Genomic DNA, 18493 nt, shown 5'->3' with positions numbered 1-18493 from the left:
AACCCTGGAGAGTTGTTTTGCTAAAGCTGGGAAGATTGCAGAGTCAGGTGTGGGGACAGATGGTTTACAAAACTAACTGAAAGAAATAAACTAGACTAAATTTCTCCCTGGTGCAGTCTGTGCAGGGACTTCCTTCTTGTCATCCGTCATGTGTCAACTTGGTTTGAATCACATGCAATGGGACCCCAAATGATGGGAAACGGAGTTTAAGAGCCCAAGGGTGTGTCCATACCACTTCCCAGAGCCACAGACACCGGGACCTTGTTGGCCTTGGTTGACACTGGGTGGCGGAGCCGTGTGATCATGCCTGCAATGGAATCAGCAGCATAATGTCACATTAGCATCATACCATGTTACACAGAATCACTTCACACTCTCCCAATAAGCTGAAGATGTGGGGCCTGGGGTGTTGTGATGCAGAACGAGAATCAATGCTGAGTATTTTCATCGAGTCCTTGCATTCAGTGGCTTGACTCGACAAATTCACTTAATGCAAAACAAAATCTAAAAGAATCAGTTCCTTTGTGTGAAATTCCATAGGGATTAATTGCTAGATGGAATATTTTGCATAAAATTTTTTATCATTCATATTTAACTGTCTTTTCCTGTTCTACATTTACATATGCATATAAATAGCACAGAAATCTGACAAAAACTCAAATAGTAAACATATATTTACATATAAAACAAGCAATCTTAAAATTAAATCTATTTCTAAATTATGTTAAATGCTCAAGCCATTTTCATCAACATATAGCTACGGTAAAGTTGGGTTAAAACCATCATGCTTATAGTGTCTTGAAGGAAATCACTCTAAAGAGTAAACGATTATTGCTTTAAGCATAGGATGTTTCCTGATCGGAACTACCATGTGTGTTTTCCCTTCCTTCCTGTTGAGGTATTTGTTTTCTTTTTAGGAGTGTTCACCAAATGTTTTCAATACCATATCTTTAATCAGCAGAAATAAATACCAGCATATATAGCATAAGTTTTTATTTTGCAAAAGCATATAGAAATATATGCATATTTGTACATATATAAAAATACATACATATGACTTCTAGGTAAGAGAAATTATGATTATTTTAAATGTATTTTGCATCTTATGATTTTTATTAGAAATGTAATGTCTTTGTGATAAAATATTTTAATTAAAAATAAATAAATTAGAAATAAACACCTTTTTGAAATATGTATATGTTCAACTACTGCTGTAATAACAATTTCTAATTTTTAAATGTTCATAGTCTTTGTCTTAGAAACTAGCAATAGAATCATTCAAGCAAATGTACAGAGTTATGTGTGCAGTGCTATGCAATAAAATATCCATTAAAATGTAAAAATATCACACATAATCCACTGCTAATCACCAGAGGGCTACTGCAAAATGTAATAGAATTCTCTGTAGCTGTTAAAAACGTCAAGGTAAGACATGAATATTTGCATGGAAAGTCTTCTAAGGCAGGGTTAGTAAGGAAAATGAATTGAATAGTATGTGGATAATGATCTCATCTCTGTAAAGTATAATGTTTTTGAATATGTAATTTTTATATAACAAATACTAGTATCCATATGCAAACGTCATTGACACCGTCCTGTACTGAGAGGTTACCCATCCAATGATGCACATTTCTCTAATATTTAAATTGTATAATCAGCTTGCTTTTATGGGCAAGGAAAAAAACCTAGAAATAAAGTTTTATTAAAACAATTTTCCAGGTGGTGGTGGTGCACGCCTTTAATCTCAGCACTCTAGAGGCAAAAGCAGGGGGATCTCTGAGTTTGGCTCTTTGAATTTGAGGCCAGCCTGGGCTACAGAGGGAGTTCCAGGACAGCCTGTGCATACGAGAACCCTGTCTGGAAAACAAAACAAAATAAAACAAAAACAAAAACAGTTTTCCTTTTGGGGTTAGAGAGATGGTTCAGTGGTTAAGAGCATTATACTGCTCTTCCAGGGGACCTGAGTTTGGTTCCCAGTACCCACATCAGGTGGTTCACAACCATCTCTAATTGCAACTCTAAAGGATCTGATGCTCTCTTCTGGCCTCTGTGGGCACTGCACTCATATGAACAACACACACATAATTAAAAATAGATAAAAATCTTTTAAAAAAGAATTTTTCTTTTAAGTCGCTCAACTTATTCAACTTTATTCCTTTTAGTTTTGTGGAGTGTACTATATTATACTTGAGGAGGTGTGAGCTACAAATCATAACAGATAGAGATTGATAGCATTTTCCCCTCATTTCTTGGTATCCTATTAATCAAGAATAGTAATTAATATTTAATTTTATTAATTAATTAATAATTAAGAGGATCAGTGGTAGCCAAGCAAATTGACATTTACTTGTGAGGGCCCACAAAAGAAAACCTGAAATAAGTTACCTGCTGAATTGTGTTGGTGATAGTGAATGAGCTTCGGAATGGAATCAAAGCAGTAGTTTTCGGCCAGGTATAATTTATTCTCAGCATTAGTATGAACGTGGTAATGTTTGACAGTTCCTTTTTTATCACTAGTAAGGGAGAAAGACAATGTTAGAATGCTCTAAAGAATAAAATTTTGGTGAAATAATGAGTGAATAATTATTTTGAATCTATTTACAAATTTTGGAGTAAGAAGACAGGGATAATTACTCAGATGGCATCTGATGTTTCTCTGAAAGCATCCATGGCAACCAGTAATTATGGAAGAGGGATCCTCTCTGAATTCAGTGTGTCCTTTGTGCGTAGACAAAATTCATGCTCAATAAAATTTCAACTTTAGGTGCTAGTAACATGGCTCAGCCAATAAAGGTACTCACAGTCAACCATGACAACCTGAGTTCAAGTCTACATGGTAGAAAGAGAACTGACTTTTACAAATTTTTCTCTAATTTCCACACATGAATATCTACCAGCACAGCTTAATAATAATAATAATAATAATAATAATAATAATAATAATAATAATAGCAATATTTTTTTGGAAAAAATAATTTCATGTACTGTTTCTCCTTTAGTAACTATAAAAATAGCTGGGCGGTGGTGGCGCACACCTTTAATCCCAGCACTCGGGAGGCAGAGGCAGGCAGATCTCTGTGAGTTCGAGGCCAGCCTGGTCTCCAAAGCAAGTTCCAGGAAAGGCACAAAGCTACACAGAGAAACCCTGTCTCGAAAAAAACAAAACAAAACAAAAAAAAATAGATTCTACAGAACCTTTCTTTGATGGCTAAGAGCCTTGAAGTTCTTTCGAATTATGTGAGAACATATTCTCTTTTACAATAATAATGGGGAGAAAGCTGTGTGGACAAAGGTGATTAGGTTGTGTGTATTATTACCCTAGAGCTCCTTTGGGAGTGGGGCATGCAGGAAGAAAAGCACAGGAGCATATTTAAATTGCCCAGTCTAACCCTCCTCTTTCCCAGCAGCAACAATACTATTGTTAGCACCAGTTTACCAGGTGTTTGCTGTGTGCCGGGCTATGCTATGATCCAATAACTACATTACCCATGCTTTCCACATAAAACGTTTTCTTCTTTCCCCCAGTTCTAGAATACTGGGATGAGTTCATGCACACCAGTTCGGGCTAATCAGGAATAATATGCCTATCTTAGATTTTAGAGTCCAGTTCTAACACTCATTTGCTACCTCCTCTGGTTTTTACAAAGATTGGATGAGACTGTGGTGTGTGTGTGTGTGTGTGTGTGTGTGTGTGTGTGTGTGTGTGTGTGTACATGAATTATACTTGCCACACAAGAACAAGTTTATCAGTTAATGAATTGTTCTTATTGTAATACTAACCAAGTTAAAAAATGCAATTTAAAAACGAAGAGGAAACAGTATTTCCCTTTGTTGCAAATGGCTGATCTGTTTTTGGTGTCAGTATAAGCTGATGACTATTCATAAAAGAGTTTTGCTTTCCCAGTCCAAACAGATATATCTACAAAAAAATACTGCACCTAAGGTAAGACTCAGGGAAAACTGGAAGAAGGGATCTAAAGATTGAAAGAGCCAGAGGAGCAGGGAGTTTGCTGTGAGATGATGTCTCCTAGGAAAGCCAGACACATAAAGTCTCACAAACATGGCTCTCCAAACATGAGCTGAACAAGGATGACATCAGTGAAGGTGGCAAACTGGATGGGGAAAGGCCATGCGCCCTCAATCCTACACAAAGAACTCCAGGAAACCGAGGAGAGCTGCGAGCAGGAGAGGTGCTCCTCCCCAGGGAAGAACTGCGAGCAGGAGAGGTGCTCCTCCCCAGGGAAGAGCTGCAAGCAGGAGAGGTGCTCCTCCCCAGGGAAGAGCTGCAAGCAGGAGAGGTACTCCTCCCCAGGGAAGAACTGTGAGCAGGAGAGGTGCTCCTCCCCAGGGAAGAGCACAACAATTGGTTGTCCCTGGAAACATACCTACAAGCAACATTATATGGACTCAATAGGTTCTAGTTATGAATATATATGCATATACAAATACATATTGCATGCAATAACAATTGATGAAAAGAGGTCATGAATTTGAAGGAGATCATGGACCGAGGGAGAAATGTAATTAAATTATTGCCTCAAAAATTTTTTAAAAAGGCTATGGCTTTCATTTAATTCCTTATCTATTTGATACTTTTCTACTGGATTGGCTTCAAACATGTATCTGGTGTGATGAAGCTCAAAAGGGAAGACATATGATATTGCATTTGGCTCTATCCAGAGGGCCACAGCTGTTTTGACATTGAGTGAACAGAATGTTCTTAGTTACTGAATTTGTTTCAGGCAGTGACCATGTAAAATCTAGTATACATGCTTATTAGATCCATGGATTCTGGTACTGGCAAATGCGGTATGGCCATTCAAGATATACCCCATTATTTCTAGTTGGAAGTAGATATTCTGTAAAACAAATCTCAAAATGAAATACCTGCATATCATCTAATTATTACAAATACATATGCATGCTCTGTGGGAAGGGGCACATGTCTACACAAGTCATTCAGTCTAGCTGTTAAGAAATACTTCTTTCAAATGGTCCGAACCAATTAAGCATTGGTCTGGCCCCCATCCCCACAACACTGAGGGTTTCACAGACGTAAAGAAACATGGCTTCGTTGTTTGTTTCTTGGTGGCCTAGCTTCAGATTGGTCACTTATTCAATTGCATGGACTGGTCTTTAAGAGCTCCCTTTGAACCCCAGTCTCCTCACCTGTTAAGGGGACAAATAAAAAAGTTTTCCTGTTTACTCTGGAGGGGCTTTACAAGGAATAAAAGAGGTGCTAGCCCATGGGAACGTGATTTATAAAACTCTGGAAGGTATGTGCCTGTAATCCCAGCCCTGGGGAGCCAAAGGCGGAAGGCTCGAGAGTTGGAGGCTACATGGTGAGGCTCTGTCTCGAGAAGACCAAGTGTCAAGCTGAAGGGCTCTTGCAGCAACACTGCGAGCACTAACTGCTTCTGAACTGGATGTTACTATGTGCCAGACAGTATCCTAATCTAATATGCATATTAAATGATTTCATTCCTAGAACATAAAAATCATTTTTTAAAAACGTAAACCCATTTTTATTTACAAGCACTGTTAAAACATTACATAAAGGACATTCAAGTAGCTAGTAATTATAATGCAAGCCCTTGCATGGCACTCCAAATTCATTGAACTATGGATACTAGCTAAGCTACACAAAATTGTACCACTTTAATGAAGGCTTTTAGTTTATATTTGGCCACCTCAAAGTCGTTAGGGTGGTGAAGTTAAATGCTGTGGCTTCCTGTTTGATGGACACACAATCTTTGGACAAGGACTGTGGATGTGAATGTGGGAAGTAATTTTAATCATGTGTAATTGGTCACAGGCCTAACTTGCAGTAACTATTGCAGTTTTATTTAACAACGCCTTGTTGCTTTGAATGCATTAAAGGTCATTATTATGAATCCCTTTCAAATGAGGAAGTTCAGGCCCAGCGCTGTTAAGAAACTTGCTCAACACAATAAATGCTTGAAATGGGAAGAGAAGTTTGACTTTGAACTAGAACTCTTACCTGCAAAGGGCAGCAGTCAGGCGGAAGCTACTCGGAGAACACAGCTCCCTTGATTGAACCCCATAGGGAAGGCTTACTGAGAACTGGACACTGGGGCAAGCTTCTCAGCTCAGCAGACAGGTTTAGTTTTGATTTAGAAGTGCTGTCGCTGTGTTCTATTGTTCTCTTTCTGCTCAGGCCTGACTCCAAGGGGCTCACGCTGCTCTTTCAATAAATGTTTATGGAGGAGTGTTGTGTTCCCAACATGCTGTCACTGTCCGGAGTGGACAGGAGGGGGTCACTTGGAGCACAGCCTTTTGAAAGTAGAGGGTAAGAAGGCAATGGCTAATGGCTATATCCAACACAAATACTTTGATCTCAAATTCCAGAGTTCAAGAGTGGTGTCACATCTCAAAATATGACTAAGTTGTCATCGTTTTCAAACAACAGTCCCAAAGAGGAGAAAAGAAATCAATCTACATTGTACTTACTTCACAGCCTTACTAAATAAGGACACTGTGTACATTCCCATCTGGCTGGAATTTCTAACCATAAATGCTCCTTCTTTGCCCTGAAAAGGAGAAATAATTTTCATTACTTTTGAAAATGATTTTTATGTAGGCAGTAAGGAAAAAATATTTTTAGATCCACTTTAAATGCCACCAAAGGAACAGGTTACCCAACAGTTGGCACAGAAGGATCATCCCACAGCTTAGCCTGCTTCCTTTTCTCACTTAATTCTCTCCTCCTCTTCCCCTTTCCCCCCTCCCTTCCTGCCTTCTTCTATTTTTCTTTTTTGGTGCTGGGGATAGAACCCAGGGCCCTACCTTTGCTAAGCAAATGCTCTACCATTGAGTTTTATCCTCACCCACGTCAGTATCTTTCTAGATTCATCCATCCTATGTGAACTCTTCTTCTCTAGATAATTTGCAACTCTCTAAAATTTTTGTTTTATTTTGTACTTATGGAAGCTTAATGTTTCCCTGTTTGAGAAATAAAATTTGGGAACACACACACACACACACACACACACACACACACACACACACACCCCACTATAATCATATTCTGGAAATGTGTGAGAAAATTAGCAATGAAGAATATTTTGTTAAAGTTGTACCCTTTATTTGTCTTTTGCAAGGATTTATTCCAGTTTTAACCAGGGCCAGGTTCATAAAGAGCCTGTGGATATAATAATAATATAATAATAAACTGTGGATATAACAACTTGCCAAGTAATCAATCACATTTTGTTGAGCACATCTCAAAATGTAATTTGTGTATATAGTGTTTTATTAGATTGAATTGTACCAAAGTACCTATTGCATAGATCAAAAGAATTTAGTATAGGTAAGTTCATACCAATTACAAATAAAATCAAATAAATTAATTCCATATCACATCTGATATGCTCTGGTTTAGGTGCTAATGAGCAGTGAAAACCAGCTGAGGAAAATAATTACATTGATAATCCACATTAAGCCATTTTGGGGGGGGGGCTTAGGGTATGTAGCTCAATAGTAGAGAGTATGTGTATTGGCTTGAATGAGTATGGTCCCCATAGGCTCATATATTCGAATGCTTAGTCCCCATGTGGAGGACTGTTTGGGAAGGATTAGGAGATATGGCCTTGTTTGAGGAGGTGCGTCGCTGGGTTTGGGGAGTTCAGGTTTCAAAAGTCTACACCATTCCAGTTGGCTCTCGGTCTCATGGTTGTTATCTTAACATGTAAGCGCTCAGCAATTGCTCCAGCATCATGCCTGCCTGCCTGCTGCCATCTTCTCCACCAAGATAGTCATGGATTAACCCTCTGAAACTGTAAGCAAGACCCCAATAAACTCTTATATTAGTTGCCTTGGTCATGGTGTCTCTTTACAGCAAGAGAAAGTAACTAAGACAGCATGCCTAGCATATGCTAGCATATGGGTTCCACCCCCAGTCCTCAAAAATGGAATCATCTCTCCTATTTGTGATTCTGTGATATCTCCTCCCACCTTGAGTTTGGGATGGGTCATGTAACTCAAAGGGTGGACAACCAATGCCGTAATGAGTTGAAACATTAGCTAGATAGTGTTTCTCAGAGAAATGCATTCACCCCTGAGCCCAGTCACAGATAGATATTCTTGGGTTGAAGGTGTAGTCTAGGGGTAGGAATGCATGCTTACATGCAAACACACACACACACACACACACACACAGAGAGAGAGAGAGAGAGAGAGAGAGAGAGAGAGAGAGAGAGAGAGAGAGAGAGAGAGATTCTTTGAGGTGAGGAAAGGAAGTGTCTTTACCTTTTGTCTCAGTAACTGCTCGGATTGTGACCTGGAAATATTCCCAGCAAACCAGCTGCAAAAGAATTGTGGATTAGAGAATTGATAATTTTTCAATTATACCACTTGTCCCTCAACTTTTGAGTCAGCAAAATGAGGCATCGGCCTATATCATGGATTTTCAAATCTAATTATTGGACAGCATTACCTGAGGATAGTTTCAAAACCCAGCTTCTTAGTCTCCATCGTCCAATCTATTTCTGAGATGAAGCCTACATTATATCAAGTTGTGAATAGGCTACTAGAATCCTTCTAGGTGACTTCTAAGTGAGCCTACATTTCACATTTTGAATGAGGACCAGAGATTAGACCAATGACGATCCAATGGGAAAGCCAGGGTGGCTAAGGATAAACACTCTTGTCTTTCAACCCCATCATTTTATTTTAATAACCCGGTAGGAGCACATTTTATATCAACTATTTTCAAAGCAAATGCTTTTAATCTTTTTTCTTTAGAACAGGAAGAGATAAACATCTAAGATGATATCCAGACAGGAGGCAAAGATATGTGGGAAAGCCAAGTAGAATTCTTTTCCCTAAAAAAAAAATAACCTTTGCTCTTTTAATTAATGAGCCAAGAACATCATGTCTTACTTTGTATGTGAAGCTCAATTAAAAAAAATTGTGTCTCATGTGAGGTTAGCTATGTCTGTGGCCCTCTAGCTTGGGCTAAAATGTCATGTAGGGGAATAAGTAGGGTATGAGGTACAATGGGGCATGGGTTTGGGGAAGCAGGAAGAACTGACTAGAAGGTAACACCTGGAGAGGAAGGAAGTGCAGAAGAAGAGTGCAGGTGGGTGTGAAGGCTTGTGGGAGGAAAGCAAGGCTGAAGGTGTCTTCCCAAATGAATGGGTATTCTGTATGGTATCTATATTGGTGGACAAAGGGAATAACAGCAGCTGCACAGTTCAATAAAGTGGGAAGGTTCTCAGACAAGCCAATTTGGAGATCTGACTTCTAGAAAGAACTACCTCATATGTAGTTGACTTTGAACAAGTCTCTTAGCCTTTTTCACCATAGACTTTTCCATCTGTAAAATTGGGATTTTATCTCTCCTGATTTGCTGTGAGAAATGTTATAACCAAAAGCAAGTTGGGGGGGGGAGATGGTTTATTTCAGCTTTCAGGTTGCAGTCCCTCATTGAGGGAAACCAAAGTAGGAACTCAAGGCAGAAGCTTGGAGCAAAAGCCAGGGGAGGAGCACTGCGTACTGGCTAGCTTCTGCTGACTTGCTCAGCTAGCTTTCCTGTATGACTTAGGCCCATTGCCTAGAGACGGCAGAGTCAATAGTGGACTGACCCTCCACCTCAATTAGCAATTAAGAAGATGCCAGCCGGAGGGCAATTTCTCAGATGAGGCTCTATCATCCCAGGTGTGTCAAGTTGACAACCAAAATTGGCTATCACAGAGCTGATCTTGAACAGCCTTTTTTTAACTCTACCCTTATACATATTGTATAATTAATACTTGAGGTATTAGTGATGGTTTTTTAAACTCACATTTCAATATAATATTATAGATGGTTGTGAACCACCATGTGGTTGCTGGGAATTGAACTCAGGACCTCTGGAAGAGCAGCCAGTGCTCTTAACTGATGAGCCATCTCTCCAGCCCAAACTGGTATATATTTGCATTGTATTTTATTGGAGTGTTTCATCCTAACAATTGCCATTTGAGCTGTTTACTGGAGTTTCGTTTTAAAAATTATTCAGTGAATTTTGGTTTAGCATTAGAGCAGACTTTCCACTTCCGTAGGCACTAGGCATGTAAGTGGTGCACATACATGCAGGTAAAACACCCATACACATAAATAAGATAATACAAAAATATTTTTAAAAAGCCCAATCAACTCCATAAAAAGTTGAAGATGCTCTTCCTTCACTATCTGATATTCAGCAAAGGTCTAATTCTTTATGTAATATAAACAAGCAAATTTGCTTTCATCATTAATAAATGGCATATATATACATATGTATATGAATGGTTTTAAAATAAAATTCTTTATGATTTATTGTCAGTAAAAGTTTGATTTCTATACTTATTTTATAACTCTCTATATACCTGGGGGATCACAAAATTTTCTCGGGTTAAAAAAAGACTGTGAGCAGAAAAGTTTTAAAAGCCTTGATCTGGGCTATATACCTATGGGTAGATAGAAGAAAGAAAGGATCGGGAAGAAATACATGGACTTGGACATGAAAGGTGAGATGGTATATATACTGCATTGTCCTAGTTAGCCTTAGCATAGCCTAGGGTCACCTGAGAAAATGTCTCGATTGAATGATTGCTCAGATCAGACTGTCCTGTGGACATATATGTGAGAATTGTCCTAGTTGTTCATTGATACTGGAAGAGTGGCACCATTTCCTGGTCAAGTGGTCCTGGGCTGTATAAGAAAGCTAGCCAAGCAGGAGCCTGTGAGCAAGCCACCCAGCAGTATTTCCCCATGGTTTCTGCTGTGCTTCCTTGGCTGTGAGAGAGTTCCCTGGCTGGGGGTAATGCTGCGTGGAATAGCGAGCAGTCCTGCCTTCAAACTCCTGCTCAAGCTCCTGCCCTGATTTCCCACAGTGACAGAAGCTGACTAAACCCTTGAGCTGCTTTGCTCAGTGTTTCATCACAACAACAGAAAGCAAACTAGAACACGCCCCTTCCTAAACCTTCGCCTGAATAAACTTGTTACTTGCGCCTTTATTTTGCTGGACCCTGGCTCTGCCTCATTTTTAAAATTTCATATTATGTGTCAGAAAAGCAGGGGCCCAGCTCTAGTCCTGACATGATTTTCCATCTAAATCCGAGTGCTCCCGTCTTTATTTGAATGAAATAGAATTGCTCATGCAATTATGACTGTAAGACAAATGATCCAGTGACAGTGGCACCCACAGTACAGGAAGTAGGGGGTGTCAAGTAAGATGTGGGGTCATACAGCCATGTAAGTCTTGAGTTCCCTTTCAGAGATCTTTGATTTCTGTAGAAGATGGGATTTTCATGGTAATTTCCACAATGTGTAAACCTTGACAATCTCAATATTTGCCCCCCTCTTGGAGACAGGAATTGGAACAGAAATCCCAGAGGGACGCTGCTTACTGGCTTGCTTTCCATTGGCTTTCTGCTTTCTTACAACACTCAGAACCACTTGCTTAGGGGTGGCACTGTCCACAGTGGGCTGGAATGGACCCTCCCACTTATCAATCATCAATCAAGAAAATGCCCCACAGACACGCCCACAGGCCACTTGGATGGTGGCAATTCTTCGATTGACATTTTCTCTTCCCAGCTGACTCTTGGTTTCCATGAAGTTGATAGTTAAAGTTAACTATTAACAGAAGGCTAGAATGTAGAAAAGAGATAGCACTACAAAAGAACAGAGGATACGCCACATCTTCTCTAATGTGACAGGAATGCTTAGAACTAGGGTGGATTATAGGTAGAAGAGGATACATGCAGGTCGGTTGTAAAAGCTCTTACTTCATGTGTAACCAATAAATCAATAACAGCAGTCACTCAAAAGAGAACATAGGTATGCAGAATCCTAGTGTCCATATGAATTCTAAAACTTTCTAAAGTCCTTTGAATATTGAGTGTCTGCAAAATATACTATGCTATATTATTCTCATCTTTCTTTAATGCAAATCTCTAAGTCTAGGAGACAACAATGTCAGCATTTATAGAATGACAGAAAACACTGAATTTTGGAAAGAAGCTTAATGGTCCTTAGGCCTCCCAAGGACACAATTAGGGTGACCACCCATTCTCATTTTCCCAGAACAGATTAATTTATGCCATTGTCTGTTGGAATTTGTCTCTCCGTTAGGGATCTCAACTTGGATGCCAAATAATAAGGTCGTTCTGTGAATAAGAGTCTATGAACATAAATGCTGTTGTGTTGAGTACTGCTGTGTGCCATTGGCACATCGTACCAAATGCCTCAGTGAGAGCTTTCAAACATTACCTCGGTTAGAGGGCTCCAACAAATAAATAAGGAGCACAAACATTATATTCTTTATCTAGGGAATGAAACCACTGAGCATGGGATAAATCTAATGAATATATGCAGCAGATTTAGATGGTCCAGACGGGAAAATATCTTCATTGATAATGGATAACCGAGTTCATTGGCACTTGCCATTTAGAAAAATGGCTCAGAGCCTCACATGAATTTACCAATGTGAATACAGCCTGCTGAAGAAGCCTGAGAAATCTGTTCTAATGCCTTCAAGGAATCAAATAAAAACGTCTAATTTTACTTTTAGAAGGACATATAAGACTTTCGACACTCACTCATAATCATCCAGATTTTCCTCTTCTTCAGATGAACTTGACTCAGGGAATCCCCTTAAGAAGAGTCCAGAAACAACATGAATGCCAAACAAACAAGCCAACCAAGGAACAATCCAAGTGCCTTTATCCACATATACAAAACTAAGTTTCTGCTAAGTTTCCCCTTTGCACTGGGGAAAGGGTCAGCATAATGAAACGGCAAGTCACTCACGAGCTGAATTTATGCCCAGGACACTAAGAGAATGGCTCTTTAACAAAAGAGGCTTCTAGGAACTCAGGGGGCTTAGATTCTTTCGGAAGAGCGACCTTATGAAACATGAAGATTCCTTCAAAAAATGGTTACAGTATGAAGTTTAAAAAGTTGGCTGTGCCTGGAGAGATGGCTGGGTGGTTAAGAGTACTTTCCTGCTCTTGCCGAAGGCTTTGGTTCAGTTCTCAGCACCCACATGGCAGCTCACAACTATCTATAACTCCAATTCTAAGGGACCCAGTGCCCTCTTCTGACCTCTGTGAACACCACACATATGTGGCGAACTTACATGCAGCCCAAACACTCCTACACATTAAAATAAAAAAAATGGAATAATATTTTTTAAATATTGGTGATGTGTGTAGAGCTATTCTTAGGGAAGAATTATTTATTCCGCATTGCTTTTTCTCTTGTTAGAGATGCCTGAGCCAGTGTACCATAACACCAGAGTACATAATGAGTGATGAGTAGGGATAATCAGTGTGAGGAAAATTTTAACCAACAAACCCTCAATGAGATTCACCTATGTGTTCAGAGGCAAACTATATGGACATTTTTTGGATTTTATTTACCTTGCATGTAACGCCTCATTGTAAACTTACTTCAAATTTGGTTAGTTTCCCTGCAAACAGAAGTAAATTTTGCGCATAAAGTAGTATCTAGACTGGATTTACCATGACATCTTTGCGGTGTTGTGATATACAATATTTCTTTCCACTTGGTTACTGGCGGCGACGTCTTCCTCACTGCAAATAAGGATTTATGGTTAGTGTGGTGAACGTGAAAGCTCCTGGAAAGCAGCCATATCTTCTCCTGACGCTTCGGCAAGGCTGATGAACAGATTAGAACAGCAGTAAGAGTGGAGAAGTTGGAATGTTGCGGGTCCAGAACCTGATTTTGATTTCTCTACCTCAGGTTATCTTTAGCTCTCTTAGAGAGTAAGCCATTCCTTGTTCACCTCTGTGTATGACCTAACATCCTTGTGACTGACAGTCAAACTTTTTGCAATATATTTACTTAACAGATCGCTGAAAAAATGAAATAAAAGGAGGAGGCCATGACTACTCCTAAAATATGGAGAAACTGTTATTGTAGATATAAGGGAGAAGGCAGGCAGAGGGAAGAGTCGAGGCTGAACGTGGCCGGCAGACTAAACTGGACCATAAGAGGAGAGAGGGGAAGGGAGATAAGAGATGAAAAACCGCCAGGCGGTGGTGGCGCACGCCTTTAATCCCAGCACTCGGGAGGCAGAGCCAGGCGGATCTTTGAGTTCGAGGTCAGTCATGTGAGTTCCAGGAAAGGCGCAAAGCTACACAGGGAACCCCTGTCTCGAAAAACCAAAAAAAAGAGAGAGAGAGAGAGAGAGGGAGGGAGAGAGAGAGAGAGAGGGAGGGAGGGAGGGAGGGAGGGAGGGAGGGAGAGAGAGAGAGAGAGAGAGAGAGAGAGAGAGAGAGAGAGAGAGAGAGAGATGAAAAGCCAACCAAGAGAGGTGTACCCAAAATGAGAGTCCATTGACCTGACGAATATGTAATTAAAGCTTGCTTCACATTTGCTTTTAAACTGTGGTACTGGTCTTATTCTCCACCTGTGGGATCAACAGTAACATCTGAGGCCTGGAACACAGGCGTCCCCCCTTTGCTACAGTCCCCTCTCTGATGTTTTCACCTATGTATTTGAAAAATGCTTTGCTTTATGACTCTCTTTGTTCTGTTTCTAAACATCCTCTTGAGCCAGGCATGGTGGTGCACGTCTTTAATCCCAGCTCTTGGAGGGAAAGGCAGGCAGATCCCTGTGAGTTGGAGACCAGGCTGGTCTACAGAGTGAATTCCAAGATAGCCAGGGCTGTTACACAGAGAAGCCCTGTCCCAACAACAAACAAACAACAAACCAGAACAAATGAATGAACAAACAACAACAACAACAAAAACCTCATGAAATCGCTATGTCATTAGAACATGGAATTTGGAGTGACCTCAATTTGTGTTCCTGGGCCCATGGGCACTTATATATGGCTTCAAAATAAACTCTTTCTTATGCCCTTTGAGGTGACAGTTGTGATTTCTTTTGTGTTGACAGTGCATTTATAAATGTATGATTATTGGATGTTAAGTGACAGTGATTTGTTTCAGCTGGGTCTTAACTGTTTGACTTTGACATTTTGCTCCTGTCAGAGCAAATTCTTGAACAAATGACAACTGCTAATACTGATCTTAATGGCCCTACACAGCAGGAAACCTGGATCAGGAGATAACCTGGCTAGGTTTGCTCTGCTTTTCTTGGGGATACATAAACATTCTGTCCTTTATGTGTTTTTAAGTATGTTGTTTTCCTCTCTGTTGGTGTGATTAGAGCTTGAACTTGTGACTCTTCTGGACACCGATGGAGCAGCAAGATTTGCATAGTCCTTCGCCACCCATCATTTATCTCTTTTGCGCTGGGTGTTAAGAGCACGAGGAAGTGTCTACCTTCTCCTAAGGTCCAAGGGTTGCTTTGTCTGGAATTTAGAACCCATTTCCTGTTTGCAGTCACAACCCAGCCTTTTTTTTTCTAAACTACAATTCACAGGGACAAGCTGCTTTGGCAAGGAAACACTCCTCTGGTTTTGTTTCAAGAAAGGCCTAGAGAATTCTAAATGCCCTCAAATTCTAAAATGCCTCCTCCCCACCTGCTCAACCAGCACTGCCCCAGAGAAGAGCCTTTTGCCTCCATGCTCTGTAAGGAATTCTCATGGAAAAAGGCAAAGCAATTTATTTAGCTCTAGTTTTTGCTTTTCCCCAGGGTGGGGGTGTGCGATCGATCGATCGATCGATCGATCGATCGATCAGAGAATAACCTGAAGGAGCCATCCTCTCCTTCTACCATGTGAGGTCTGGGACTGAACCCGAGCCTCAGATGTGACCAGAATGAACTCAGATGGTCAGGCACAGAGCCATCTTGCCAGCCCAGATCTATAAGAGCACTGGGTAGCAGACAAACAAATGCAACCCTTTCCTCGGCAATCAGGTACGGACACTACACTTGGAAACTAGTTGTGCCCTAGAGTGAAAGAGACTGTGACATATTATATTTAAAGACATTTGAATCCAAAGGGATAATACTTACGTTCTTTCAGGTTCCACAGGACCCTGTGGCGGCATCATTGGCACAGTGAGGCATTTGCTTTAAGTGAAAACAACGAGGGTGGGAAGAGTCAAGGACTAAGAGCACAAAAGGCGACAAACAGTGAGTCAGAGAGATGCTTTGCCTTTACTCTGTGTGGAGACAGGCATCAGCAGCACTCTGCAGGGAAGCTGACAACTCTGTGAGAATGACAGACAGTGACCACAGCGGCTGGAGTCTGAGGCACCAAAGGAAGGGACAACACTTGACCCTTCTACATGATCCAGTTGCCATTCAGTTTTGCATTTATTGAGCATCAAGTGTGGCAAAGATATATTCACTTTATATATCACCTTCAATGTGCTGTCAATTCTGAATTTGGATAGTATCATTGGGTTGAAAACTTGAAAGGACTAAGTAAGCCCACCTGAAACTCACTCCTTTATATAAGAGAGACGTCTTACAGATTCTGCGTTTAGGATTGTGCAGTTATTTGAGGGAAATGGGAGCAAGAAGGGGAAAGACTAAAATGCTGAACATTAGATAGACTAATTGAAATCTATACTTTCAGGTCCAGAGGGGCCACTTCATTCCCCACTCTTTTTTAAAATATATATATTCTATGTATATGAGTGCTCCATCTGCATGTACGACTTTATACCAGAAGAAGGCATCAGATCCTTCTATAGATGGTTGTGAGTCACCATGTGGTTGCTGGGAATTGAACTCAGGATCTCTGGAAGAGGAGCCAGTGCTCTTAACCACTGAGCCATCTCTCCAGCCCTCAGCTTCCCCACTCTTCTAGTTCAGGTACTGAATGTTTTCGAAGAAGACCAACCCTAGTAAAGCTAAAGCCTGCGCTACCAGCTTCGAGGGTGCAGTCCAAAGCTTTGGGGGCAATGTTTACTCTATACTCTGGGCAGCCCGCTTTAATGCTTAGGTTTACCTTTTCAGCTTTCTTACTTGCCACCAGTCAGGGCAGTCTTCCCTTGGAATATAGCGTATGTTCATGGCTGGCTGGGAACCATAACTTTTCTTTGAGTGGCTGTCATATTGGGGTGGAGTGGTACTTGAGGATGGTACATCCATTCTGAGAACAGGAACTGCCCGAGGAATCTTCAGCTTTGGAGGACAAGAGATTTTATTATATCACAAAAGGGGCACAGATCCATGAACAAAATATACCAGTTCCTACACAAAAGAGGAAGGATGGAAAAAAGGAAAGGAAGGAGGGATGGAGACAGTGTTAAGCAGAACAACTGTTAACTCATGCTTTGGCTAGTTGGAAACTCCTTTGCAGAATGTTGTGAGGCTGGGTGTCTGTATCAGACAGCCCAGCAATTACATGCTATGCATCCAGCAGTGAACCCCAAAGGTGTACAAAATAATGATCACAGTAGATCTGTTGGAATTCAATAAAATTGGAAACTACCAAAATACTTCTCAAAATGACAAAATAGAAAATATATTGTTGCTGCAGTAGGCTGAGAAATGAATTCCCCAGATGTTCATGTCCTAACTCACAGAGTCTGTGAACATTTTCCATGGCAGAAGGGACTCTGTTGACTGTGACAAAGTTAAGGTGTTTGAGATGGGGAGATTATTCTGGGAGAGAGGGATGAGTCTGGTATAATCAGAGGCGTCAGAGATTAGGTAGAACATGTGAGCATGAGAGCAGAGGCATAGTGCAGAAAAGCTGCTGCCCCTTCGGTACCGAAGATGAAGAAAGGCACCTGAAACCACTGAAAACAGTGGCCTTCAGAAGCTAGGCAAGGCAAGGAAACACCCTTCCCCTATAAAGTCTGCAGAAGAAACAACTGACTAGACCTCTTTTAGGCTTTTGAACCTCAGAACTATGAGGCAATAACTCAATAAGTCATGTTGCTTTAGGCCACTAAATTTGTGGTAATTTGTTGGAGCAACAATAAGAGAATAGGTCAGTAGTATAATCATACGATAGAATTCTATAAGCAATGAGAATAAAATATAATCACTTATTAAAAATCAAGACTCCCATAAACTGAACCCCCCCCAAAAAAAACAGGCAAGTGACTGTATATATTTTTTTGCGTGTGTGTGTGTGTGTGTGTGTGTGTGTGTGTGTGTGTGTGTGTGTCTGTCTGTCTGTCTGTCTGTAAATCAAGCAAACAATCAATGAGGTTGAACATCTAGCTAGCAATTGCTCTTGGCTGATGTACTAACTGAAAGGAAACCTGAGTATTCCTGGCATTTCCTGATGTTCTACTTCTTAATCTGAATGTGTTTTATGTAGATTGGTTCAGTTTCTGGAAATTTACAAGCTGAGCATATTTGTGTGCTTTTCTTAGTGTACATTATACTTCATTAAAAATCCATTTTGTGTGTATGAACTCTAAATTTGAATTTTTTCTTGCATTGTATTTTCCTCTTTTTGTTTCAGGGATATCATTTATTTGGAGTTGAAGATTTATCCTAGAACTCTTTGTTATGAAGTATCCCATTGCTGGTAAATTCAAAGATGTGTTCTCACCAAAGATAAACACGTTATAAAATTCCTCAAATGCAATCTGAGCAGACTCAC

At 40.4% G+C, this 18493-nt stretch overlaps 1 protein-coding gene across 2 annotated transcripts in view; it reads right to left on the bottom strand.

The window, feature by feature from the left end:
• Bmx (BMX non-receptor tyrosine kinase) overlaps positions 1 to 18493 on the bottom strand; it is a 57244-nt gene that overhangs the window by 16766 nt on the left and 21985 nt on the right. Inside the window, exons 7-14 of one of the 2 annotated variants that reach the window (XM_052717872.1) lie at positions 16880 to 17055; positions 15937 to 15993; positions 13509 to 13580; positions 12585 to 12638; positions 8269 to 8323; positions 6472 to 6551; positions 2386 to 2513; positions 233 to 307 (exon numbers count right to left, since the gene is read on the bottom strand). In XM_052717872.1, coding sequence (XP_052573832.1) covers positions 233 to 307; positions 2386 to 2513; positions 6472 to 6551; positions 8269 to 8323; positions 12585 to 12638; positions 13509 to 13580; positions 15937 to 15993; positions 16880 to 17055 — 697 coding nt within the window. The remainder of the gene's footprint in view (positions 1 to 232; positions 308 to 2385; positions 2514 to 6471; positions 6552 to 8268; positions 8324 to 12584; positions 12639 to 13508; positions 13581 to 15936; positions 15994 to 16879; positions 17056 to 18493) is intronic. The other variant, XM_052717949.1, reaches the window with a different exon arrangement.

The sequence above is a fragment of the Peromyscus californicus genome, unplaced genomic scaffold (genome assembly GCF_007827085.1).
Source record: "Peromyscus californicus insignis strain IS unplaced genomic scaffold, ASM782708v3 Scaffold_10__1_contigs__length_136768540, whole genome shotgun sequence".
Lineage (NCBI taxonomy): Eukaryota > Metazoa > Chordata > Mammalia > Rodentia > Cricetidae > Peromyscus > Peromyscus californicus.
The sequence above is the reverse complement of the archived record's forward strand: the minus strand, read 5'-3'. Positions and strand labels throughout refer to the sequence as shown.